At 47.3% G+C, this 26,571-nt stretch overlaps 3 protein-coding genes and 1 long non-coding RNA gene across 5 annotated transcripts in view; 2 read left to right on the top strand and 2 right to left on the bottom strand.

The window, feature by feature from the left end:
- Positions 1-26,571, bottom strand: part of LOC309525006 (uncharacterized protein) — a 74,329-nt gene that overhangs the window by 27,572 nt on the left and 20,186 nt on the right. The window lies entirely within an intron of this gene.
- LOC309524804 (uncharacterized protein) lies at positions 1,398-8,714 on the bottom strand. The gene is made up of 4 exons (XM_082209865.1): positions 8,570-8,714; positions 6,344-7,191; positions 4,349-4,475; positions 1,398-2,405 (listed from the first exon to the last, which is right to left on the bottom strand). The coding sequence occupies exons 2-4, from the start codon at positions 7,073-7,075 to the stop codon at positions 1,450-1,452; spliced, it is 1,815 nt and encodes a 604-aa protein (XP_082065991.1). The 5' UTR covers positions 7,076-7,191; positions 8,570-8,714; the 3' UTR covers positions 1,398-1,449.
- On the top strand, positions 10,804-19,530 carry LOC309524902 (uncharacterized protein). 2 transcript variants are annotated; one of them, XM_082210122.1, is made up of 4 exons: positions 10,804-11,000; positions 11,431-11,562; positions 14,160-14,294; positions 16,892-19,530. In XM_082210122.1, the coding sequence occupies exons 3-4, from the start codon at positions 14,273-14,275 to the stop codon at positions 18,421-18,423; spliced, it is 1,554 nt and encodes a 517-aa protein (XP_082066248.1). In that variant the 5' UTR covers positions 10,804-11,000; positions 11,431-11,562; positions 14,160-14,272; the 3' UTR covers positions 18,424-19,530. The 2 variants fall into 2 exon arrangements, with proteins under 2 accessions (XP_082066248.1, XP_082066247.1); XM_082210121.1 differs by lacking the exon at positions 11,431-11,562.
- On the top strand, positions 23,586-26,539 carry LOC309525447. The gene is made up of 2 exons (XR_014216292.1): positions 23,586-23,710; positions 24,306-26,539. It is a non-coding gene; the product is annotated as an uncharacterized lncRNA (long non-coding RNA).

Genomic DNA, 26,571 nt, shown 5'->3' with positions numbered 1-26,571 from the left:
GCTCTCAGCGTTCGTCGCAGTCCCCGCGTGTCAGGGCCGCGGAGGACGCGCCAGGCAGCCCCTCCTCACAGCCCCGCCTCCGCCGCTGCTGCTGCTGCTGGGCCATGTTACATTTTCCTCGCCTCTCTGCCCCCTTCCTCCTCCGGGCAAGCGGCGTCGTTTGGGCGGCAGCGCCAGCGGCAACTCGCCTCAGATCGGCAGGTTAGGGGTTAGGGGGGGCGCAAATTACTTGCTTTGCCCCGGGTTAGGGGGCGCAAATTACTTGCCTTGCCCCGGGTTAGGGGGCGCAAATTACTTGCCTTGCCCCGGGTGCTGACAACTCACGCTACGCCGCTGAATGGAACACAAACTTGTGGCAAAATAAATTCAAGCAGACTCTAAGGGATGCTGGGGTGGAGGAAAGAGAATACAAGGAGCACATTGCTTAAAATGTAAAGAACAACAGTATACACAGGAAGTGTAAATGACCAGCAGACTTTGAAAAGCTGGCATCGGGATCAAGTTAATCAATTTTGTTGAATTAAACTAAATTATTGCACGGAGTTGGACTGGATGACCCTCAGGGTCCCTTCCAACGCTACGAAATAGTTTTAACTGGATTTAGAATATCTGTGCAATTAATCGTTCCTGTTTTGAATTTGATTGTGTTGTTATCTTCCTCAGCGGGTCGTAGAAACCGCTATTCTGAATACAGTGGTGCCCCGCAAGGCGAATGCCTCGCAAGACGGAAAACCCGCTAGACGAAAGGGTTTTCTGTTTTGGAGGTGCTTTGCAAAACGAATCTCCTATGGGCTTGCTTCGCAAGACGACAATGTCTTGCAAGTTCCTGCTGGTTTTTTTCCTTTCCCCCCTTTTTCTAAGCCGCTAAGCCGCTTATCAGCTGATCCGATCAGCAGATAAGCTGCTAAAAGCCGCTAATACGCTAATCCGTCAATGGGCTTGCTTCGCAAGACGAAAAAACCGCTAGTCGAAAAGAATCCGTTCTGTGATTCTTTTCGTCTTGCGAGGCACCACTGTAATGCCTTTCATAGTGTAGGGGGCACTGGGGGGGGCGAGCTTATAGAACCAAGAGGGCAGTGACCCGAAAAAGTTTGGGAACCACTGCCCTAGCCCAAGGTCCCCTAAGGAAGCCTTACGGCTGAGTGGGGATTTGATCCCAGCGGTCGTATTCAATGCTAGTCCCACTCAGAGTAGACACACAGACGTTAACGGACATGACTGATGTAGGTTCTTTCGTTTCAATGGGTCCGCCCAGGCTGGGAGTGAATTGACTACAACCTCGGATATTCACAGTCTTAGCCGGACCCTCAAACCACGACACCAGAGTCCATTGTGCATAGAAGTGAGTCGTTGGGGCCTGTAGGTCTTTGGGGCCTGTAGGTCTTGGGGGCCTGTAGGTCTTTGGGGCCTACTGAACACTGTGCTGCTGGCCTCCCTCAAAACCGTTGCTCAGTTCAAAACATGACTTCTGTTAAAAATCAGTTGCCGTGGGGGGACCTGTGGGATCTGCCCGGAATGAATCCGCTTATGCCTGTTCAGACTAGAGGCTCCCGTGAAACCTTTGCCACAGTCGGAGCATTCGTAAGGTTTCTCTCCCGTGTGGATTCTCTGGTGCGTCACCAGCTTAGGCCTCCGGCTGAAGCCTTTCCCGCAAACCGAGCACAGGAACGGCTTCTCTCCGGTGTGGGCTCTCTCGTGGACGCGGAGGTGCGACCTCCGGCTGAAGCCTTTCCCGCACTCGGGGCACTTATGGGGCCTTTCTCCCGTGTGGGTTCTCCTGTGCAAGATCAGGTTCGACTGCTGGCTGAAGCTCTTCCCGCACTCTAAGCAGGTATAAGGCCTCTCCCCTGTGTGGGTCCGGTGGTGTTTAATAAGGTTTGCCCTTTGAGCGAAGCTCTTCCCACACTCCGAGCAGATGTAGGGCCTCTCATCGCTGTGGGTCCTGCGGTGCCTGCTGAGGCTCGAGCAGTCGCTGAAGCTGGTCCCGCAGTCTGGGCATTTGTAGGGTTTCTCCCCCGTGTGTATTCTCTGATGACTGACAAGGTCGGCTTTCCGGCTGAACCTCTTCCCACAATCCGAGCACTCGTAAGGCTTCTCTTCCAAGTGCATTCTCCAATCTTCACCATGATCGCTTCTGCAAAGCTGCCCACACTCGGTGCAAGAGATCCGTCCCTCGCCTTCGAAGCTTCTCTGAGGGTTGGTTGTTCCATTGAATTGTTTGCAACAGCCTTGAGGAAAATGAACCGAACTTTCATTCTCGGGTCCACTTCCCATGCGTCTCTCAGAGTCTTCCAAAAAATCAGGATGGGGGGAAATGTGCTGGTTGCAGCTCCCTGACGGCATCCAATATGGCTGCACGTCTCCAGAGACTTCTGTATGGGTCTTCTCCTTCCTCAAATTACTTTCTAGAATACAAAGGGGGAGAATGCAGAAACTGAATGATTCCCTGAACAATGGAAAAGGGATCCTCGAATCACATTTTAATAAAACAACAGGAGACATGAATAAAGAAGATATCTTTGGATCCCCATGTAGAACTTTATTGAACTCCAAATCAAATACTAAGAACAATACACCCAAGCCCTGCAGCAAAGATTTGAGAACGGGGATTATTTTTTAGCAGAGATATATATGCTGACATACATATAAATGCAAAGAATTAAAATGAGCAGAAAAGGGATATTATAGGTGTTATTCAACTAGATTTTATGCAGAGCAGAGCCACTGAAATTAACAGAACAAACTTAGTCATGTTCATTCATGTCAATGGGTCTATTCTGAGAAAGCTGAATCCTACCTATGGTCCAGATTCAATGCTCTCTTGTCCACCAATGTAAGGGCAAGAATAACGGTTGCAAGCTAAGGCATCCAGCAAAACAGTTGTGCAACTAGAATTATCAGCGGCTACAGCGATCAGTTTTGAAACCAGCTGTGAGATCCGTGGCCTTCTCTTCTGCAAGCACAACTCGTAGACCGCTGGGGGACCTTTAACTCAGTGTGATGTTGAATGCCACCGTTTGTTCTGCCAGAATTGCAGCTGCTCCATCCCATTTCCATTCCTCCTGGTGATCTATTTCATGGGTAGGCAAACTAAGGCCCAGGGGCCGGATCCGGCCCAATCGCCTTCTAAATCCGGCCCATGGACAGTCCGGGAATCAGCGTGTTTTTACATGAGTAGAATGTGCCCTTTTATTTAAAATGCATCTCTGGATTATTTGTGGGACATAGGAATTCGTTAATTCCACCCCCTAATATAGTCTGCCCCCCACAAGGTCTGAGGAACAGTGGACCGGCCCCCTGCTGAAAAAGTTTGCTGACCCCTGATCTATTTCATATGTAGCGAAGAATCCAGCTCCCATCAGCCTCCACAGCCATGAGAATGTAACAAGAGCCCAGTTGCAGGATCCTGCCAATGGCCCACCTAGTCCAGCAGTTCTTACAGTGGCCAACCATGCCTGGGGGAAACCCGCAAGCCGGATCTGAGCCCAAGAGCTCTCTCCCCTCCTGTGGTTCCCACTGCCTCCGCCAGAACATAGCCAGCAAGACCCACAGTCAGGGATGATAAGAGGTGCAGCCCCCTTGAGTCACAGGATCATAGAGTTCAAAGGGACCTTCCAGTGTGTTAGGCTGGGCGATATCCGGTTTTCAACATGACAATATATCACTGGCTAAACATCACGATATTCAGATATAGCACAATATCTGGATTAAGGGTGGAGCTGCTTTTCAACTTTGTGAGATATCACCAGCTAAACATTGTGATATACAGTCGTATCTTGGCTCCCAAACGCCTTGGGAGTTGAACGTTCCGGTTCCTGAATGATCAAAAACCGGAAGTGATCTGGTTTTTTAACGTTCTTTTGGAAGCCGAACGTCTGACGGGGCTTCCGCGGCTTCCGATTGGCTGCAGGAGCTTCCTGCAGCCAATCAGAAGCTGTGCTCTGGAAGTCAAACGTTTCGGAAGTCAAACGGACTTCCAGAACAGGTTCTGTTCAACTTCCAAGGTACGACTGTACTGATATATCACAATGTCTGAAATGAGGATGGTCACGGTTTTTCCCACATTGCGAGTTTTGCATAGCGCGCACACAAACACGTATCATGATTCACAATACATTGCTAAGTCAAAAACTATGAAACTGATAAGACAATATGGAATTCAAACCAGTTTTCAGCGATATTTGATAAATCACCCAGCCCTACAGCGTGTGCAGAATTCGGCAAGCGGCAAAATTAGGGTGGTGGTGGGGAAACATTCCTACCAGAACCGTATGCCAGATTCATCAAATGTCTTTTGACGAAGCCCCTAATTGGAAACTGTGAATCCAATAACAGAAAGGGTCCTTACCCTGCAAGGTAACATCCAAGTCCTTCTCTTGTTTGATCTCCTTCAGGGCTGGCGTCTGGCACAAGTCCAGGGGTTCCGCTTCTGCCGTAGGAAGACAATCTGGCTTATCCCTGGATGACCTCATTACCTGAAACAGCATTGAGAAACAGCATTTCATTGACAGGTGCCTATATATTTAGTTAAGGGGAAAGGCAAGTTAAGCAGGGGTAACAGAGGAGCAGAGAAAGCAGGTAAGAGAAATGTTTTTCTCCCTGTGTCTTGTACCACTAGAACTCATGGGCTTCCTCCTAGATCAGTGGTTCTCAAACTTTTTTCTCTGGGCCACACTTTCCAGAATAAAAATGTGCTCACACACCGCACCACATTTTTTTGTTGATAAGAAATACATTGGAAAACGTTGCTAGGATTGTCCTCAGTATCACTTGATGCTCTTGGTCTCATTCTGAACAGATACCTACATGTAAGGTAAAAGGTAAAAGTGAAGGTACCCCTGCCCGTACGGGCCAGTCTTGCCAGACTCTAGGGTTGTGCGCTCATCTCACTCTATAGGCCGGGGGCCAGCGCTGTCCGGAGACACTTCCGGGTCACGTGGCCAGCGTGACAAGCTGCATCTGGCGAGCCAGCGCAGCACACGGAAACGCCGTTTACCTTCTCACTGGTAAGCGGTCCCTATTTATCTACTTGCACCCGGGGGTGCTTTCGAACTGCTAGGTGGGCAGGCGCTGGGACCAAACGACGGGGGTGCACCCCACCGCAGGGATTCGAACCGCCGACCATGTGATCTGCGCACAAGAGCCCTTTCCCCTTCTCTTTCCAGCAACTGGTGTTCAGAAGCATTACTGCTGTCCACTGTGGCGGCTGAGCACAGCCATCATAGCTAATAGCCATTGAGAGCCCTCTCCTCAATGTATGCGTCTAGTCCTCTTTTAAAGTCATCTAGGTTGGTGGCCATTGCCGCTTCTTGTGGCAGCGAGTTCCACAGTTTAACTCTTTCTTTTGTCCGTTCTGAAACTTCCAACATTCAGGCCATGAGTTTTGGCATTATGAGAGAGGTCAGGAAACTCTGCCACTGAGCCCTGGCCTTTCCATCTTCATGAGTGATCTGAAGAAGAGGAGGAGGAGGAGTTTGGATTTGATATCCCGCCTTATCACTACCCTAACCTCCTTTCCCTTCCTCCCCGACAACAAACACTCTGTGAGGTGAGTGAGGCTGAGAGACTTCAGAGAAGTGTGACTAGCCCAAGGTCACCCAGCAGCTGCATGTGGAGGAGCGGGGAATCGAACCCGGTTCACCAGATTACGAGTCCACCACTCTTAACCACTACACCACACTGGCTAATCCTGCACAGAGAAGGACAAAGTCATCAATCAGTGTTCTTGTGCCCCCAAAGTGGCTTACAGTTAAATACAGTGGTGCCCCGCAAGACGAAATTAATTCGTTCCGCAATTTTTGTCGTCTAGCGAATTTTTCGTCTTGCGAAGCACGAAATCCCATAGGAATGCATTGAAAATCAATTAATGCGTTCCTATGGTCAAAAAAAGTCCAAACAAAGCCAAATTTGGTACAACAACAGTTTATTAACTGCTCTTTAAAGTCACACATACTGTAAAGAGCAGTTCAAAAATTTAAGGGAAAATAAATTAACTTTATAAACAAAACATGTCTTTGTTTTTAGTCAAAGAAAAAAAGTCGCGAGACGTTTTCGTCTTGCGAAGCAAGCCCATAGGGGAAATTCGTCTTGCGAGGCAAATCGCGAACGGAAAAAACTTTCGTCTAGCGAGTTTTTTGTATTGCGAGGCATTCGTCTTGCGGGGCACCACTGTAATCCCCGGAATACAACTCCCATCATCCAATGCCTATTGGTCACACTGGCTGCAGCTGATGGGAGTTGAAGTCTGGCAAAGATCTGGAAGGTGACCATGGTTTCCCATCCCCGGAATAAACAAAATAAAGCAAGGCTCGACGAGGACCACTCAGTTATCAAACCCAGCTACCTCCTTCTTTTCTTCCTCCTCATCCTGCCGCTGCCTCATCAGGAAATCTTCCGCCAAGGCCACTGCCTGGGAGCAAGTCTCTGGGTCCCAGGCCCTGATCCTGCTCTGGATTTCTTTCGGGAGAAGGGCTAGGAACTGCTCCAAGACCACCAGCTCCACAATCTCCTCTTTGGTGCGCCTTTCAGGCTTCAGCCACCGATGGCAAAGTTCGCGGAGCCGCCGGCACACGTCCTGCGGCCCGTCCGCTTCGCGGCAGGAGAAATGTCTGAAGCGCAGCCGCAGAGTATCCTCTGCAACTGTCTCGTCCTCTGGGGCCTCTTCCTTCACTGTCCCGCCGCCTGCCCCATCTTGGGGCAGCAGGGTTTTGTGTGACTCCTCCGAGCAGAGGCCTGGCGGGAGTTTGGTGGCCCTTTGTCCTCCAGCCACCTCCCTAACGCAATTGTCCTGCGGGGTGGGCGGTTGAGAGCGGCCCCCGTCCAAATGAGGGGACTCGAGCGCCTTCACAAAGCCCTGAAGTCGAGCTTCCCAGTTCCGCTGCGCCTCTTCGTTGCCTTCCCGGTTTGCCTGTGGCGGAACGGTTCTTTCCCAGAATCCTCTAGGGCCCCCTTCCTGGATCTCAAGAACCAGACTCTGCTCCATTTCTGGGTCCGGCTCCTCAACCTTAATTGTAGTCCAGGGGGCAGACTTTAACTTTACACCCAGTGTCGATACATCGCCGCGCTCTACTGCCATTTTCCACTGCTGGCAGACCTGCAGTGGCCAGTTGTTTTCAGAGAAGTCCACAGGTAGAGAAGGTTTCTTATACAGACAGAATTTAGGAATCTGGGTTAAGGAAAGGAGGTTTCTCCCTAATGGAAGGGAAAGACAACAAAGACACATTAGACAAAACCTACAGCCTCAGGCCCCACCTGAACTAAACACTTAAGGCAGTATAGGAAGAATTTTGGGAAGTGGTTTGTTAATGGTGCTAAGTACTGTTATGAGAAACCCTATCCCTGTCATGGATCTACAATTCCCGGAATGGCTTAACAATCAATCCCTCTCCCCAAAGAATGCTTGACAATGGAGGGAGAACGTTGCCATTCTGGCTAGGAGACATCAATGGTCTTATCCTCTATTAATTTACCTGATCCTTTTTTAAAGGTATCTGTATGTCAGTGGCCATCATTACACCTTATAAGGAAGGAAGGTTTTCTCTTTTCTCATTGCTACAAGTCAAGTCAAGATCCCTTTTAAAAGCTGGGGAAGCCAGAAGTTGCAGGGCAAGCTACACTGCCTGGCATTACTTTTTCTACACAGCTGTGAAAAGTGCTGGAGCCCCACAAGCTGCACCTGCTAAACTTCTTCCTTCTACACAACCATTAATGGTGCAGAAGCCCTGAACGCTACACTTGCTGAACTTCTAAGCAACTGTACACAGCTATGACTGGGTGTTATCGGCATAGTGATGGTATTTTGCTCCAGAATACTGCTGTAAAGTTGACTTGCATTTTAACATATCACTTTATTTTACAATGTATATTTTAAACTGCCAATTTATTGATAGTTTATTTTTTTTAAGATCAACTTGTTTTAAAATCTGACTTTTATTGATACTTTTTATTGCCTTTTTTATTTTAAGTAAAGTAAGCTGCTTGGCAGTTTTTAAGATTTAAGCCGTTTACAAATCCCATTAAAATAAAATTAATTAATGTTGTAGGAGCCCCGACAGCTGCGCCTGCTGAACAGCTGTCTTCTATGCAACTATGTAGAGCTATGATCAGTTTTATCAGAACAGTGACGGTCTTTTGCAAAGCCGACTTGTATCTTAGCATATCATTTTATTTTACCATGCTGATTTAATTACATTTTGAATTTAAAAAGATCAACCTTTTTTTAAAAAAAACAAAACTGACTTTTACCAGTACTTTTTAAATGTACGTTTTATTTTAAGTGAGGTGCTTGGGATTTTTTTTTTAAAAAAAGAGATTTAAGGAGTTCACAAATCCCAATTAAAAATAATAAAAAATGTTAAAGGTGAACCTGCTGTTGCACCTCCTCCTTCTGGAGCCCTGGCAGCTGCACCTGTTGAAGAACCATTAAAGGTCCACCTGCAACAACCATTCCAGGTGCAAGATCTCCTGCCCTCTTTCCGCACCTGGGCACCCCAGTATCCTAAGGGGCGCGGGGGGGGGTTGAGACCCCACGGAAGGGGGTCGCGGCCAAGGACTGGACCCGAAGAAGCACCTGCTTGCAGAAGACCAGCCCGGAGCCGCCTCCCTCCTCCGCTCCTCTCAACCCGCCGGCAAGAGGCTCTCGGAGTCCGCCAAAGCCCGCCTCCCCACGGTGGGCGGGCCAGGAAGTCCCCGCGCCGCCGCCGCCTCCTCCTCCTTCTCCTCCCCTGCACGTGCGGGTGGAGGGCCCGGGGGCGGGAGGACTGTCCGCTCTAGCACTCCGAACTCGCTGCGCTTAACCCTGAGAAAGCCGCTCCGAAGCAGGGCGGAGCTGCCTTCTGCCTTCCCTGTGTGCGTTTGTGTGCTTATGCCTGAGAAAGAGTGTTGTGTGTTTGTGTGCTGTGCTGTGCAGCAGGAGGAAGAGAGCTTGTTGGTTTCATGATAAAGCTCAACCTGCATGGAAATGAAGAAAGCTCTCCTTTGCTACTGCTGTATTATAATTATTATTATTATTATTAATAATAATCAGGCAAGAACGTTCCCATTTAACCAGGTCTTTGATCTGATTGACATCCTATACCCTTTTAAAATGTGGGTTTTTTTGGAGTGGGGGTGTTATTGGGTTGTTGTTTTTATTTTGATTATATATACGTACAGTGGTACCTTGGGTTACATACGCTTCAGGTTACAGATGCTTCAGGTTACAGACTCCGCTAACCCAGAAATAGTACCTCGGGTTAAGAACTTTGCTTCAGGATGAGAACAGAAATCGTGCTCCAGTGGCACGGCAGCAGCGGGAGGCCCCATTTGCTAAAGTGGTGCATCAGGTTAAGAACAGTTTCAGGTTAAGAACGGACCTCCGGAACGAATTAAGTACTTAACCTGAGGTACCACTGTATTGTGGTTTTTATGTTGATGTTTTCTGTGAACTGCCCTGAGACATCATCATCATTATCATCATCACCATCATCATCCTTCAGAGGAGCCTTCACCTGGATCAGGCCAGTGGCCCATCTTGTCCACCTTGCTGTGCTCACAGGGGCCAAACCACTTGCCTTTTCTGGGGCCCATAGAATAATAGACTTGGAAGAGACCCCAAGGGTCATCTAGTCCAACCCCCTGCAATGCGGGAATCTCAGCTAAAGCATTCATGACGGGTGGCCATCCAACCTCTGCTTTAAACACCTCCAAGGAAGGAGAGGCCACAACCTCCCGAGGGAGCCCCTTCCTCTGTCCAAAGCTCTCACAGTCGGAAAGTTCTTCCTGGTGTTTAGTCAGATTCTCCTTTCTTGTAACCTGAAGCTATTGGTTCGGCTCTCACCCTGTGAAGCAGGAGGAAACTTTCTGATAGTGGAACGGACTCCCTCAGAAGGTGGCGGACTGAAATTTTTAAACAGAGGGCCATCTGTCAGGGATGCATTAGTTGTGATTCCTGCACTATTTTTATTTTTATTTTTTTGTGGGGGGGGGAGGTTCAACAAGATGACCTCTGGGGATCGCTTCCAAGTCTGTTGTTGTTTAGTTGTTAAGTCATGTCCGACTCTTCGTGACCCCCTGGACCAGAGCACGCCAGGCACTTCTGTCTTCCACTGCCTCCCGCAGTTTGGTCAAACTCATGCTGGTAGCTTCGAGAACACTGTCCAACCATCACGTCCTCTGGCGTCCCCTTCTCCTTGTGCCCTCCATCTTTCCCAACATCAGGGTCTTTTCCAGGGAGTCTTCTCTTCTCATGAGGTGGCCAAAGTCTTGGAGCCTCAGCTTCACGATCTGTCCTTCCAGTGAGCACTCAGGGCTGATTTCCTTAAGAATGGAGAGGTTTGATCTTCTTGCAGTCCATGGGACTCTCAAGAGTCTCCTCCAGCACCATAATTCAAAAGTATAAATTCTTCGGCGATCAGCCTTCTTTATGGTCCAGCTCTCACTTCTATACATCACTACTGGGAAAACCATGGCTTTTACTATACGGACCTTTGTTGGCAAGGTGATGTCTCTGCTTTTTAAGATGCTGTCTAGGTTTGTCTTCCAAGTCTACGATTCTATAATTCTGTAAGGCAGCTTTTGATTTTCCTCGCTCGGAGTATAAAAAGCAAAGAGTCCCTCTAACTGGGGGTGGAAAACATTGCACACCTGTATCTTCCACCCTGGCCTGTGAAACTTTCCGAGGCCACTACAGGCTCCCCCGGAAGCTTGTGGCCTCTTCTGCCTTGGAGGCTTTTAAGCAGATGTTGGAAGGCCCTCTGTCAGGGATGCTTTCTCTGAGATTCCTGCATTGCGGGGGTTGGACTAGATGACCCTAGGGGTCCCTTCCAACTTTGCAATTCTATGATACCTCGTGCGGCCACCAGGGGGCCCCGGAGGTTGCTCTGGGAAAGACAGGAAAGGGGATTCCGTCCTGCCTTAAATGATCGACTTTGCAAGGGGCTGCCCGGGCTTCCCATGCATTTTATTTTGCACGGCTTGCGGGGCGCGGCTGTCTCCGTGGGGGAGCCTTGCTGCAGCCCCTGGTAAGTTTCACAATATGCAACTGAAGGGTGTGTGCATTTTGGGGTGCGGGTGGGTGTGTATCTGAGATCGGGTTTGCAAAAAGAAGGGGGAGGGTGCCAGCAATGTGGCCTGTTTATTTCTGTGCCCAGAGATAAGATCCGAGGCCCTGAAATTGGATACAAGCAGCTTTATGTCCTTGTTGCCATTTTTAATCTCCACGGGTCTGTGGAGCGAAGGAACTCACAAGCAAACTGATCCGCGGGTGCATTGATATTAATTTTATTTTTTACCTGCTCAGGGCTACGTTCCTAAGGAACAGGGGTGCAGAGACAGGACTGCAGTCCAGCCCTTTTCTTTTTAACAAATGCCAATCCACTCGAGATCTTTCTTTCTTTTTTTAAAGCCAATTCACTTCAGATTTATTGCATTTTTTATATTTTTTATTGCCAGAGGCAGATGTTCAATAGGGTGAAAAAGAAATCAAGAAACCCGGCTGTATGGAACGGTCTGGGGTCTGCTGCATTTGGGAACAAAGGCCATCAGAAAAGACAAAGGCATGAAAAAGGCTGTCAGAGAGATTCCGCGAGAAAACATTTCTCATATATTGCCTCTAATGTCTTCTGCACCTGGGGGAGAGATTCGATCTGAGAGAGTTTTTGGATCCAGACCTTTCGCTCTATAAGACTCACTTTTTCCCTCCTAAAAAGTAAGGGGAAATGTGTGTGCGTCTTATGGAGCGAATGCAGGCTGCACAGCTATCACAGAGGCCAGAACAGCGAGAGGGATCTCTTGCTGTTCTGTCTTCTGGGATTCAGAATATTTTTTTTCTTGTTTAACTTCTCCAAAAACGAGGTGCGTCTTATGGTCTGGTGCGTCTTATGGAGCGAAAAATACGGTAAATATAAATAGTTATGTCATCCAGGCACATTTCTTTCTTACAGGGATGCGGAGGTGACCCCTGGCCCCTCCAGAGGTTGTGGGGCTTCCAACTCCCATCAGCCCCCAGGCTGCGCAGCCTAGAGGTCAGGGGGAGATGGGATTTGTAGTTCATCAGCATCTGGCGGGTGCTGGATTGTCAGTTTTTCTGGACTGGAGTCGTTGTCAGGCGCCCAAAGTGTCGTTTCTGTTGTTGTTATGGTTATGATTACATGCCTAGTTACCTCATTTCCTCTCCTCGGTTTTTGATCACAGTATATTAAAGCCCTGTGTATGTCGTGGATTAAAACGGGCCTGGCTAAGCACTACCTGGTGTTGGACTTCAACTCCCATCAGCCCCCGCAGCCAGCTTGGCCAACAGCAGGGGCTGATGGGAGTTGGAGTCCAGCACCGCCTGGAGGGCCACACAGACTCCCTCATCCATGGTCCAGGAGCAACAGTTCCGCTTTGGGTTTAAGAGGGCCCAGGGCTTCCAGTTTCATGAATGGGAAGGAGACTGTTGAGTCTTAATCAGCAAAACCAGTTGCATATTATTATTATTATTATTATTATTATTATTATTATTATTATTATTATTAATGCAATTTGTATACTGCCCTCCATCCGCAGACATCAGGGCAGTTCACAGCATAGAGGCCTGTATTAGGAATGCCAGCCCTGTAGCCTGACTCCCGAGTCCTGCCTGGTTCATGTCTTTTTGCTCCTACATGGAGTTTATTATTATTTTTTATAAGATATTTATTAAAGTTTCACAAATTATATAGACAAACACAGTAATACAAACACAAACAAAAAAAGAACAAGTATAATTTCAAACCCTTATTTTCTTATAACTTACTTCTCCGACCTCCTCATACCTCCCCTTTCTGCATTCCAATTTCAAATTTTAATTCGGCGAATCCTCACCCTTAATTTTCTCTAATTTTTAACTTTTCTTTTCTTTTAACTTAATCCTTACAGCTGTAATCAACTTAATTTCTAAAGCCACATCGTTCTAACATTCATTAATTTTACAATGTTTCTTAAGATAATTCTTGAATTTCTTCCAATCTTCTTCCGCCGTCTCTTTTCCCTGGTTTCGGATTCTGCCATTCATTTCTGCCAGTCCCATATAGTCTATCACCTTCATCTGCCATTCTTCGCTCCTACATGGAGTTTAGGGGCAGAGCAACTGCTTCCATCATCATCATCATCATTATTATTATTTGTTTATTTGTTTATTTTGCTTTCAGATCAAAGTTTTACAGTCGCATATCCAATATACAACATAAAAACAAGATTCCAAAGAATCTCCCAGACTTTCCTCCTCCTCTTTGTGGGTCCTATTGTTAGCCATTTCCTCCTGCATCTTTCACGATAATCCAAATCTTTTACATCTCCGTTATGTCCAAAATTCACCATTAAAGTACAAGTGTTATTCCAGTCCTACTAACAGTTCCAACAGTTTACAATGATTTTTAAGAGAAATTATAAATTTTCCCCATCCCTTATTATTCTTCCTGATTTCTGATTCTTCCGATCATTTTTGCCAATTTGGCATAATCCACCAACTTAATCTGCCAATCCCTGGCATCTCCCATTAAATCAGGAACAGGGTACCTGTGACCCTCCAGAAGTTGCTGGACTCCAAATCCCATCAGCCACTGTAGCCAACGGTGAGGCATGATGGGAGTTGTAGTCTAATATAGCGGCAGATTCCAAAGTGCAGGGTCCCTTCATGGGTGCCGTAGCCACTCCCCCTTACAGCCACTCTCCTCCTAAGATGATACAACCTTCATATGCAGTAATCGTTTAATTATGTGAACCGCCCTGATATCTATTGGTATAGGGCAGTATACTAATTTTAATAATAATAATAATAGTAAAGGTAAAGGGACCCCTGACCATTAGGTCCAGTCGTGACCGACTCTGGGGTTGCGGCGCTCATCTCGCTTTACTGGCCGAGGAGCCGGCGTACAGCTTCCGGGTCATGTGGCCAGCATGACTAAGCCGCTTCTGGTGAACCAGAGCAGCGCACGGAAACGCCGTTTACCTTCCTGCCGGAGCTGTACCTATTTATCTACCTGCACTTTGATGTTCTTTCGAACTGCTAAGTTGGCAGGAGCAGGGACTGAGCAACGGGAGCTCACCCCGTCGCGGGGATTTGAACCGCCGACCTTCTGATCGGCAAGTCCTAGGCTCTGTGGTTTAACCCACAGCGCCACCCTCTTCTTTCTTTCTTTTTGTCCTCTTCTTTCATGTAGGGACTGGCCTTCTTGTTTTATGTAGAGGCGAATGACAACAGAAGCCGGCTTCGCTGGAATGTCTGTGAAGCAAGATTCTCAGCCTGTTTATCTTTCCCCAAAGACACTATAAGATGGCGCTGGACTCCAAAACAGGTAAGACTCTAGCTGTGACAAGGATGGGGGAACTTTATCACCTCAAGGGCCACATTCCCTTTCAGGGGCCACATCCCAGTGGTGGGTAAAGCATATAATACCATTAAAACTGCCCCCCTGCATCTGTGCCAACGAGGAAATAATCTGAATGGCACGGTGAACTATTAATTCACCGTTGACTGAAACAAGGATGTGAAGCCTGCATGGTCTTCCAGATATTTTGGTTGGACTACAACTCCCATCATTCCTCTCTTCTGGCTATGTTGGGTGGAGCCAATGGGAGTTGTAGTCTAGCAATTTGTGGAGGGCCACAGATTCCTTGTCATTCCTACTGGAATGGAAAACAATTCAAGCTTTGGAATGCAACTTAGTAATAGTCGTCTTTCTTCTTTGGTGACCACTCTTAGCCAAGCTAGACTGTCTTCCATGAACACGGTCTTAACGATGTGTCCATAAGTGACTGTGGAGGCCAATTCTGGATCCACACGTCCTTCCACAGTGGGAACATAGGTTTCTGGGCGGGAGTTGATCACGGTGAGGGTTTGCCAAGCGTGCCTTCCTCTTAGCACGTTTCTCCCTTTCGTCTTGAGTTCGAGTGTCTTCAAAGCACATGACACCTTTGGTAAAGGTTGTTCTCCAATTGGAGCGCTCGCAGGCCAGTGTTTCCCAGTTGTCGGTGTTTATACTACATTTTTAAAAGATTTGCCTTGAGAGAGTCTTTAAACTGCTTTTGTTGACCGCCAGCATTGCACTTCCATTTTTAAGTTTGGAATAGAGTAGTTGCCTTGGAAGACGATAATCCGAACAACATGACCAGTCCAACAAAGTTGTTGTTTTTGTATATAAAACACACAGTAGTTGTTTTTTGTATATAAGGCAAACAAAAAAAATTCCCAGGACTTAATGCAACATATTTTTTGTCTACAAAAAATTGTTGTGCCCAAAGAATTAAATAAAAACTTCTGTAAGGCAATTCCTTTGATTGGATCAATTTTTCTTGCTGGTAAAAGGATGCAAGCTTTTGGATTTCACAGATTAGTTTCATTTGGCTGAAGAGGTTGGCAATTTAAATTCTCAGCTATATGAACAATAACGGGTGCTATTATTACTACTACTACTACTACTACCAGCATTTTAGAAGACATCTGAAGGCAGCCCTGTTTAGGGAAGCTTTTAATGTTTGATAGACTATTGTATTTTAATATTTTGTTGGAAGCCACCCAGAGTGGTTGTGGAAACCCAGCCAGATCGGCGGGGTATAAATAATAAATTATTGCTATTGTTATCATCATCATCATCATCATCACTACTAGTAAAGGTAAAGGGACCCCTGACTGTTAGGTCCAGTCATGGCCGACTCTGGGGTTGTGGCGCTCATCTCGCTTTATTGGCCGAGGGAGCCGGCGTACAGCTTCCGGGTCATGTGGCCAGCATGACTAAGCCGCTTCTGACGAACCAGAGCAGCGCATGGAAACAACATTTACCTTCCCGCCAGAGTGGTACCTATTTATCTACTTGCACTTTGATGTGCTTTCAAACTGCTAGGTTGGCAGGAGGAGGGACCAAGCAACGGGAGCTCACCCCGTCGCAGGGATTCGAACCGCCGACCTTCTGATCAGCAAGCCCTAGGCTCTGTGATTTAGACCAGTGTTTTTCAACCTTTTTTGGGCAAAGGCACACTTGTTTCATGGGGAAAAAATCACGAGGCACACCACCATTAGAAAATGTTAAAAAATTTAACTCTGTGCCTATATTGACTATATATAAAGTTATTCTCTTGAATAGGAATCAAATAAACACAAAGAAAGTATTTTATAATTACTTTATTATGAAATAGTAAGTAAACAGAAATATGAAAAATTATAAAATACTTTATTCAGTGCGCAACCTGGGCCTGTTTGGCTGAACACAAAGCTGATATTCTGGCTGGAATCAAACGTTGCGGACCGTTCTCTGCTCAGCGGGGATGGATCCGCTGATCCCCGCTGAGCCGGTGGATGACAGCTCCGTCTCCGCACTGTGTGCGGAGAGGGAGATGTCAGAGCCCCGCTGCTCTCTATGGGGAATCGGATGAGAGCGGACCGCCTGTCTGCTCTCATCTGATCCCATCCGATCTGACCCCCCACCCAGGGCGGATGGAAAATAGGGTGGACACAGTCCGGCGCCCGCCTAGTGGGCGAAAATTTGACTTTTTTATTTTTTTTAATCTTTCGGATTTTTCAATTTTTCCCACGGCACACCAGGCAACATCTCGCGGCACACTAGTGTGCCGCGGAACAGTGGTTGAAAAACACTGATTTAGACCACAGCACCACCCGCGTCCCTATCACTACTAGTACTACTATTAATAAAATTTGTATACTGCCCTATACCTGTAGATCTCAGTTAACCTATGGAACTCTCTGTCACAGGAGGCAGGAATGGCCACCAACCTGGGTGGCTTTGAGAGGATTGGACAAATTGCGCTTGTGCTCATGTCCTGCTTGAGGACTTGGCCAGTGTGAGAACAGGAGGCTGGACTGACCTGATCCAGCCAACAGGCTGTTACCTTGTTAAGAAGAAGAGATTCATTTTTTAAAAAAATCTTGTTGTCGTAGGTTGTGCTTCCATGACTGAGAGGGAGGAGATTTCCTTACACCTCAAGCTCTCCGAACCCGGAGCCTCACCTGACAGAACCAAAGAGAGCATTTCCACGTCTCATGTGCCGGAAGATGCATCTGTAGATCTCACAGGTAACCCAATGGATCAGAGGAGGAGTGTATCCCAAGAAGGACTCTCGGCAGATGTCAGTGAATCGGAAAACGTGCAGGCGCTTGGGAAGGCTGGCAGACGCAAGCTGCGCATCGGGGAAAGTGCAGAGCCTGTCTCCCATCGCCTTAGACGTCAAAGAATCTACAAGCCGGAGAAAACCCGCAAATGCACGCATTGCGGGAAGCACTTTGGCTGGAGGGCGAACCTTTTGGGAGAGAAAACCCAGGCAAAGGCGACATGCTCAAGTTGCAGAGAGCTGATGAGTCAGAGCACGCAGCTCCCAGTAACCAGGAAAATGCGCAAGAGGGAGAAAGCGCATCAGTGCACCGCTTGCAAGCAGGTCTTTGCGGGGAGCTCAGAACTGGCCATGCATAAGAAAGTCCACCAAGCAGAAAAGCCGTACAAGTGCCTGGATTGCGAAAAGCGCTTTTGCTCCAAGGCGAACATGCTGAGGCACCACCAGATCCATACTGGACAGAAACCGTATCAGTGCTTAGTTTGCGGGAACACCTTCCGGCAGCAGGAGCAGCTCATTGCGCACGAGAGAACGCACACGGGCGAGACACCCTTCCACTGCGTGGTGTGCGGGAAAGACTTCAACAGGAAGTCAGTCTTCCTGACACATCAGAGAATCCACACGGGCGAGAGGCCGTACAAATGCTCCTTCTGCAACAAGCGGTTCATCCGAAGGGCCTACCACGCCATCCACGAGAGAATCCACGCCCGGGAGAAGCGCTACAAGTGCTCCGAGTGCGGGCAGAGCTTTAACTGGAATTCGGAGTTCATCGAGCACTTGAGGACCCACACCGGAGGGAAGCCCTACAAGTGCCTGGGCTGCGAGAAGCGCTTCGGCTGGCACTCGGACCTTATCAGACACCAGAGAATCCACACGGGCGAACGGCCCTACAAGTGCGCCCACTGCCGGAGGGGCTTCGTCCAGAGGGCGCAGCTCCTCTTGCACGAGAGGACCCACACCGGCGAGAGGCCCTACAAGTGCTCCTACTGTGGGAAAAGCTTCAGCCGAAGCTCGGTCCTCATCAGGCACCTCCTGCTGCACACCGGGGAGAAGCCGTACAACTGCCTGGACTGCGGGAAGAGCTTCTGCGAGAGGGCGCAGCTGGTTTCCCACGAGGTGACGCACGCCGAGGAGAAGCCCTACAAGTGTGCCGACTGCGGGAAGAGCTTCAGCTGGAAGTCGGCCTTCACTCGGCACCGGAGGATCCACACGGGAGAGAAACCCCACAAGTGCCCCGATTGTGGAAAGAGCTTCATTCGAACCACCCACCTTGCCACACACCTAAGAACCCACGGGCGGGAGGCAGACAGCGATGCTTTAATCGGGGAGGGCATTTTAACTGAAGGTGGCGGCTTAATGTAGAATGAAGAATCCCTGCGAGGAGTGGTGGCTGAGACACAAGGGCAGATAGGGGGATGCTCTGCCAATCTCACCAGCCAGACTCCCAACTACCCGACTTCCAGTCCAGGGGGTGGCAGCACTGTCTGTCAGCTTCCTCTTTAGTCTCCATATTTCCCTGGAAGAATTTGGCTGGGAAGATGGCAGGACAGAACTAGAATTAGTCGGCTCTGCCTGACATTGGCTCTCTGGCGCCACCTACTGTCAGGCTTCCACCAGGCTCAACAGTCACCATCCACAACTGCGTGCAGATGGGTAACCATCTCAACATTTGAAGCTTTGGGCTGGCATAACAGAGCACGACCCAAAAGCCCTCTGAACGAATCGAGGGCTTCAGCCGCAGGTTCGCTAGTTGGCCTTGGCCAAGCGCCCAGTTTTAAGAGCCTTGACTTCCGCATCTAAACACTCGTGTGAAGAATTCTGGGAACTGTAGTTTATTAAGGGTGATGAGAGACATTGGGAGACACACACACACACACATCCCGGCCGCCTATTCCCCTCCCAGAGCTTACAATTCCCAGACCGATTTTCCCAGGGAAATTCCCAGGGAGTTGTAGCTTTCTGAGGGAGAATAGAGGGGATCTCCCAACACTCTTACAGTTCCTGGGGTTCTTCAGGAGAAGCCATAGCTGTCTAGAGTGGTACAATGCTGCTTTAAGTGTATCGTGCAGGTGGAGCCGCACTGAGAGAATTAATATCAGCAGTATGCATTTTGTGTGGCGAGGGAGAATGAACCAGGGTTGGGGGGGCAGAGAAGTATGGGTTGGCTGAGCTGGGGTGGCAGGGCAAAAATTCACTGCAGCCCATCAAAGGAAACTCCACGCGAATCTTCAGGCCCAGAAGAGGAGCAATCGTTGCTGTTGCAGCAGACGGAGATTCACAACTAGTTCCCAAGATTTGGGCTTATGAGGCAAAGGCGCTAGTCCTCAACATAAGAATGTGATGTATACGTCTCACTGTTGTTATTATTTTGTTGGTTATGTTTTTCTGTTTCCTTGTGTCCAATGCAGTCTTTACTTCTCTTGAGCTCACCTCTTACATTGCTTGATAAAGCTAGTCGGTTTATTTCAAGTTCTTTCCTTTCTCACTCTGCTCAGTTAACGGGGCTGGGATACAAAGAACATGCAGGTTTTACGCTGAGTGTAAATGCCACGGACGTGTGCTTGGAGTGTATCTGACACCCAGCCAAATTTCTTCTTAGGATCAGGACCAAGGAAAATCTGCTGGTATATTTTTTAGTTGAACTCTGATTGGCCAGTACTTGTGTCAGTCCTGAATTTTCAGAGTTGGGCTGTTGCACAGCACAGCATTGACTGCCATTCATGAAACCACGAACCCCCCCTACTGGAACAGACTAAAAATCTGCTCCTTTAATCTGGGAGAATCATTACTATTATTATTATTATTATTATTCAATCAAAACATTTCCAGTCAACTGATCTAACCATTGGATGAACTTAATGTTGCAGCCCTAACTGAAACACGCACAAACCATAGCAGCGGGGGACTCAATTTACAAATGGAACACACTCAACAGGAAGCGAAACATGTTCTTATTCCAAGGCAAAGTTCACAAACCAAAACACCTACTTCTGGGTTTGCAGCATTCTTAATCCAAGTTGTTCATAATCTAAACTCTTCTTAAACCAAGGTACCACTGTATAAAAGTCTTTTTTTATATAATTTTTATTGTTAAAATAATTCAACATTAATACACATACAAACATACATTTCATACAACATACCTACATACCTACAACATACCTACACTCAATCCCACAGATAATTCCCATCACCACCCACCACCCCTCACCCTTTGTGTTAGACTTCCAATCTACTCAATTGCAATTTCTTTCTACTTCTATTACTTTCTTTCACACACCTTTAACCTAATTTCATATTTCTTTTTCTATTAGACATTGTTATCCATCTTATTTAGTATTCCAATATTTGAAACGAAACTTGTTTATTCTAATAGGAGTTCTGATTTTTCGATATAGTTTTGCAAGTATCTTTTAAACACCTTCCAGTCCCTGTCTGCCTTCTCTTTTGAGATCCTTCCAATTTCTCCCATTGTTTTGGATATATTGTAAAGGTAAAGGTAAAGGTACCCCTGCCCGAACGGGCCAGTCTTGCCAGACTCTGGGGTTTGTGCGCCCATCTCACATCTATTGGCCGGGGGCCAGCGCTGTCCGGAGACACTTCCGGGTCACGTGGCCAGCGTGACAACGCTGCTCTGGCGAGCCAGAGCCGCACACGGAACGCCGTTTACCTTCCCGCTGGTAAGCGGTACCTATTTATCTACTTGCCCCCGGGGGTGCTTTCGAACTGCTAGGTTGGCAGGCGCTGGGACCGAGCAGCGGGAGCGCACCCCGCCGCGGGGATTCGAACCGCCGACCTTTCGATCGGCAAGCCCTAGGCGCTGAGGCTTTAGCCCACAGCGCCACCCGCGTCCCCATGGATATCCAATATATTGGATATATTGTAGTACTCCAATAATTTGGCAAGCCACTCTATCTTTGTTGGTACAGTACCACTTTTCCAATTTTTTGCAATCAATAGCCTTGCGGCTACAGTTGCGTATAAATATAAGGTCTTGTCTTCTTCCTTTAGGCTTCCTGGTACTGTTCCCAATAAAAAACCTTCTGGTGTTTTCCTAAATGAATAACTGAACATTTTTTTCATTTTGTTATACACTGTTTCCCAAAATTGTTTGATGTTTAAACAATTCCACCATATATGTATCATAGTACCTTTTCCAGTATTGCATCGTCAGCAGACATCGCTACAATTTTTATTCATTTTTGCTATTCTTTCAGGTGTTAAATACCATCTGTGTTGCATTTTGAGATAATTTTCTTTCAATATATAACACATAGTGAATTTCGTATCTTCCTTCCACAATTTTCCCCATTGTTCAAACATAATATTTTTCCCAACATCTTGGGCCCATTTGATCATTGATGCTTTAACCAATTCATCCTTTGTTTCCCACTCTAAGATCAAATTATACAATTTAGATATTTTTTTTATTTTTCTTGTATTAAGTATTTATCGAATTTTGATACTTCTTTTTCAAATCCTAACTTTTTGTCTTTCGCTAATCTGTACTTAATTTGAATATATTGAAACCAATCACTAATATGAGCTCTAATTTCTGTATAATCCTTTAATTCCAATTCTCCGTTTTCTTCCTTTAATACCATTTTATAGGTAGCCCAGTTTTCTTTCATATTTAATTTTTTCACTGCGGCAATTTCTGCTGGCGATGCCCACCAAGGAGTTTTCGGTTCTAGGAGTCTTTTATATTTCTCTCATATTTTATATATAGACTTTCTAACTATATGCCCTAGGAAGCCTTTATGCACTTTGACTTTTTCATCTATTAGATAGGCATGCCATCCAAATCTCGTCTCTACTCCCTCTAAATCCAATACAGCCGAGTCATCAAATTTGATCCATTCTTTTAGCCAGGTCAGACCCACCGCGTCATGATATAACTCCATGTCAGGGAGGCCAAATCCTCCTCTCTCCTCCTTATCTATCATCATTTTGTGATTTATTCTTGGTTTTTCCCCTGACCACACAAATTTAGCCACTGTATAAAAGTCTTTTGAAACAATAAAAAACAAAAGCGATCTCAGCAGCAAGTGGATTACAGAAACGGAGAGCATGTAACACAGGCAGAATTCAACGGGTGCTACAGCGATGGGTGTAAGCTTGCTTTTTGAATTTCTCCATCCTGCAGTTGCACCTGTTAGGAGACAGCTAGGGATATTAATACTACCTGCCAGCTTTCAATATAAACTTCCTTGACTGTGGAGAATCAGAGCAAGAGATGTGGTAAAGCTTGACGTATCCGAAATGAGAGCAGAGTGAAAGGCGGCTAGTAATGCCCACCTCAAATAAAGAGATGAGCATCAGAGTGCCAAATTACTCTCCGGCTGAGATTAAAAATTTGTGCCGGAGAAGAATTTCAAGATTAACTTGCCCTCCAGCTAGCCAACACATGACAGCTCTGAAGGGAAGGGAATGTGGATCAAGGAATGCCTGCTCTGGATGCAGAAAATCCCAAATTCAAACACAGGCATCTCCAGTTTAGGTCTGGGAAGGATTTCTGCTTGAAAACCTGGACAGCTGCTGCCAGTCAGTGTAGACAGCATTGAGCTAGATGGACCAGTGGTCTGACTCCGCATAAGGCAGATTACTACGAAGCTTCCTATCTCCCCAAGAGTTCCGCTGGAACCACTCCTAGCCACACAAAGTGGAAATTTATTATTGACAGGTTTTATGTGGAGAGGAAATTTGGAATGGGGTGTTTGGTACAGGTGGGTTGTAACAATTTTTGATTTTCTTGGTGTTATGGCTCTGAGCCAAGACTGTTCAGAGGCAAAGGCCAAAAGCAGCACAGAGAGGGACTTGCTTCCTGGCCCTTTGCAGGGAGTCCCCTGTCACTGTAGGATCCTGAACCATCCCCTGGGAACTGCTGCCATCAGCCTCCAAGGATTCTTCCGTAATGCCTGAAGGGCACTCCTTGCCCAAGTTGCTGCCCTTCCAAACCTCACCAGCTGCAGCTGGCATAGCATGAGTTTCCCAGGTGCCGACACAGCCTCTAGATGCGGGGTTGCGACTCCCATAATCCCTGACTGGAACAACTGGAAGGCCGTGGGCTAGTCCCCACAGCTACCGATAGTACAGTGGTACCTCGGGTTAAGAACTTAATTCGTTCTGGAGATCCATTCTTGACCTGAAGCTTTTCTTAACCTGAGGTACCACTTTAGCTAATGAGGCCTCCCGCTGCCACTGCGCCACCAATCACGCAATCTCTGTTCTCATCCTGAAGCAAAGTTCTTAACTCGAGGTACCACTGTACTGAAGGGAACATCATGGGCTGAAGGACTGTTCTCCATTAATTCACAGCAAGTGTTAAATCGGTTTCATCCACAGATGGGATCTTGACTAAAACCGAGGCACCCAACACATCCCACCCAACGGTGGTTTCTCAAATTGTGGCTGGGTTTGGCATTGTGCTTTTTAAGAGACCCCGGTTCAAATCCCCACCCCCTCCCTCCGCTATGAAGCTCACTGGGTGACGTTTTGTGAGGTAAGTCACCCTCATCTGGAAGGATAAAATGGTGGGGGGAACAGAGCCTTTAAATCAGAGCTTTCCCAGCGGTGTGTTGTGACATGTTAGTGCGTCGACTGCAGTGTGAAGGTCTGTCACGCAAATTCTCCTGGGGGCTAGAAAAGGGTTAGTTTAACTTCTGGTTTGCTAGTAAAACTGAATTACCGTGTCACAAAATGGTGCATGTCTAAAAAGTGTGTCACCAACATGACAAGTTTGGAAAGCTCTGCTTTAAATTCTTTGGAAAAAGAAGTCTATAAACAAATTTATTCCAAGTTGGGGTGTTTGTGTGTGCATCTTATCTATGGGACGCAGGTGGCACTGTGGGTTAAACCACTGAGCCTCTTGGGCTTGCCGATCAGGTCAGTGGTTTAAATCCCCACGACGGGGTGAGCTCCCGTTGTTTGGTCCCTGCTCCTGCCAACCTAGCAGTTCAAAAGCACGTCAAAGTGCAAGTAGGTAAATAGGTACCGCTTCGGCAGGAAAGGTAAACGGCGTTTCCGTGCACTGCTCTGGTTCGCCAGAAGCGGCTTAGTCCTGCTGGCCACATGACCTGGAAGCTGTACGCTGGCTCCCTTGGCCAATAAAGCGAGATGAGCGCCGCAACCCCAGAGTCGGCCACGACTGGGCCTAATGGTCAGGGGCCCCTTTACCTTTTACATCTTATCTCCATAGACCAAGAGTCTTGACTTAAATAATGCACATATTTTTTAATCATTAGGACAGGGAAGCCCCCTCCAGATGGCGCTCCGACACCCATCAGGCACAGCCACAAAGGTTAGGGATGCTGAGAGTTGGAGTCCAACTGTGTGGCAAGACAACCAGCGTGGGAACATCCTGCTTTTGCAAAGATCATTTTATTCAGCTTAAGAAATAAAGCAGAAAAAAGGCAGAAAGGTATTCAAAGCAAAGCATATTTGTATTCAAAGGAAAGCTAGAGATGAAGAGAGAGAGAAAGCGAACAATACCATTTTATAAAATAAAACAAAAATCAGCAAAAAGGGATTAAAAAGAGCTACACACAGGCAGTCGGATTGTTTGTTAGGGCTGTTCAGTAACGTCTCCCCTTTCTTGCTAGTAGCGTCCAATTTTTCAGGGGAAATTCATGGCCTTAAATAAACCCTAGAATGCAACACAGGAACCTGTGGCCCTCCAAACATGGTCTACAACTCCCATTATTTGTGACCATTTTCCATGCAGGCCGGGGATGGGAGCTGAGAGTTCAAAAACATACTGAAGGCTGCAAGCTCCCTGTGTCTTGTGTACTCCAGTGAAGATTCTGGTGGTGCAGATATAGATCAGGGCTGGGGATCCTGTGGCCCTCCAGAGGTTGTGGGACTACAAATCCCAACACCCTGCAACCCATGGTGGCTGCAGGCTTGATGGGAGTTGGAGTCGAACAATCCTCTGGAGGGTCACAACTTCACCTCCTATATTGCTGGCAGGAATGAAATGTGTGATTCTTCCTTCTGCGGTTTCTTTTTTTTTTTAGGTAACCACACAACTTTCAGACTGCAGATTCCTATATTTGGAATCTAGTAAAGGGTCCCCGTCGGATGCCACGCTCCAAAGAGGCCTTTCCCGAATACCAGCATAGATTCTCCACAGTTATGTGTTTATCTGAAATAAGTGACAGAAACATCACACGCCGAGGGACATTGCTTATTTGAAAGTGCACCTGTGCTTTTCTCCCTCTTTATAATCTTTTTCCAGTATCTGAAGCACGTGGGTGCCAGACTTCTAAATCCACTCTTCTCCCTGGCTTGAAAGCTCGTCACGTAAAGGGAGAATCCGACACTGAATTTCTACTTTCAAACGAGGCATCTGGGCCATGAGATAATAGTACCCACATTTGAAAAAGAGACTACTTCTGAACCAAGTCAATCGAAGTCAAGATTTGTTGAACTGGCGGTAGAGGGGAAAGGATCACTCGAGATCCCCACCCCGCAGTCGAGCAGCTCAGGAGTGGGGTGAAGGGGGGGGAAATGACCCTCCCTGTGAGGCCTTCAATAGCCCTTTAGGGCCTTCTAAGGCCAAGATGAGGAAATGGTACCCTGCTGTTGGACTACAGCACCCAGCATTCCTGGGTCACCCTTGTGGGGGCTGATGGGAGATGCAGTTCATCAACATCTGGAGAGCCAAAGGTTGCCTCAGGAAGCACGGCAATGGTCAGGGATGACCAGAATCCAACAAAATCTGGGGAAGGTTGCTGAGAATTATTTGCTGGAGAAACTCTTTGTCCCTTTCACAGAAACTCCCATGATTCTTTGGGCTGGCGCCCAATTGTCTAAAACCGGTGTGAGGAACTACAACTCCCACCGCCCCAGTAAGCATGGCCAGTAGCCAGGGGATTGTAGTTCAGCAACAGCCAAAGGTTCCTTGAACCTGGTATGAGGTGTTGACAGTCTCCCGAGGCAGAAATGGCAAAAACGGTTGTCCTCCCGGGTGTCGCTGGACTACAACTCCCATCATGTCTAGCTGCTCTGCAGGCTGGTGTTGATGGGAAATGGAGTCCAACACCATATTTAAGGCCAGGGGTTCCCCATCTCTGCTCTAAGGCCTTGTCTCCACAAAGAACGGAATGAGGTGGCAGAGTCCTGAAGTGTAAAATGGGGCTGCAACTTCTAAAAAACGATTCCTCACTTAACAAACTCCCTTGCAAGACGTGGTCTGGGCTAGACTCTTTCCCCCCTTATCTGCTAGCTTTCTCCTTTCAACCAAACATGTCTGTGCGATTCAAAAGGCGGGGGGAGTGGCGTTAAGACCCTTTTTCTGGATTCTACCACCGCATCCTGCTACATCTCTAAATTAAAGTCCAATTCTGTGCCCATTCCAGCAGTCTGGAGATGTTTGAAAAATGTATGTGAGACAGGATAAAAAGGCCCCAGCAAAAAGCCTACCCTCAGCGTGACAAAGAGGAGACAGTTCACAGACGTACATATATATATATATATATAAATAAATAATATCACATACACCGCTAGTTG

This window comes from Podarcis vaucheri (assembly GCF_965113315.1).
Source record: "Podarcis vaucheri genome assembly, chromosome: 2".
NCBI lineage: Eukaryota > Metazoa > Chordata > Lepidosauria > Squamata > Lacertidae > Podarcis > Podarcis vaucheri.
This window is presented reverse-complemented; position numbering and strand designations above follow the sequence as displayed.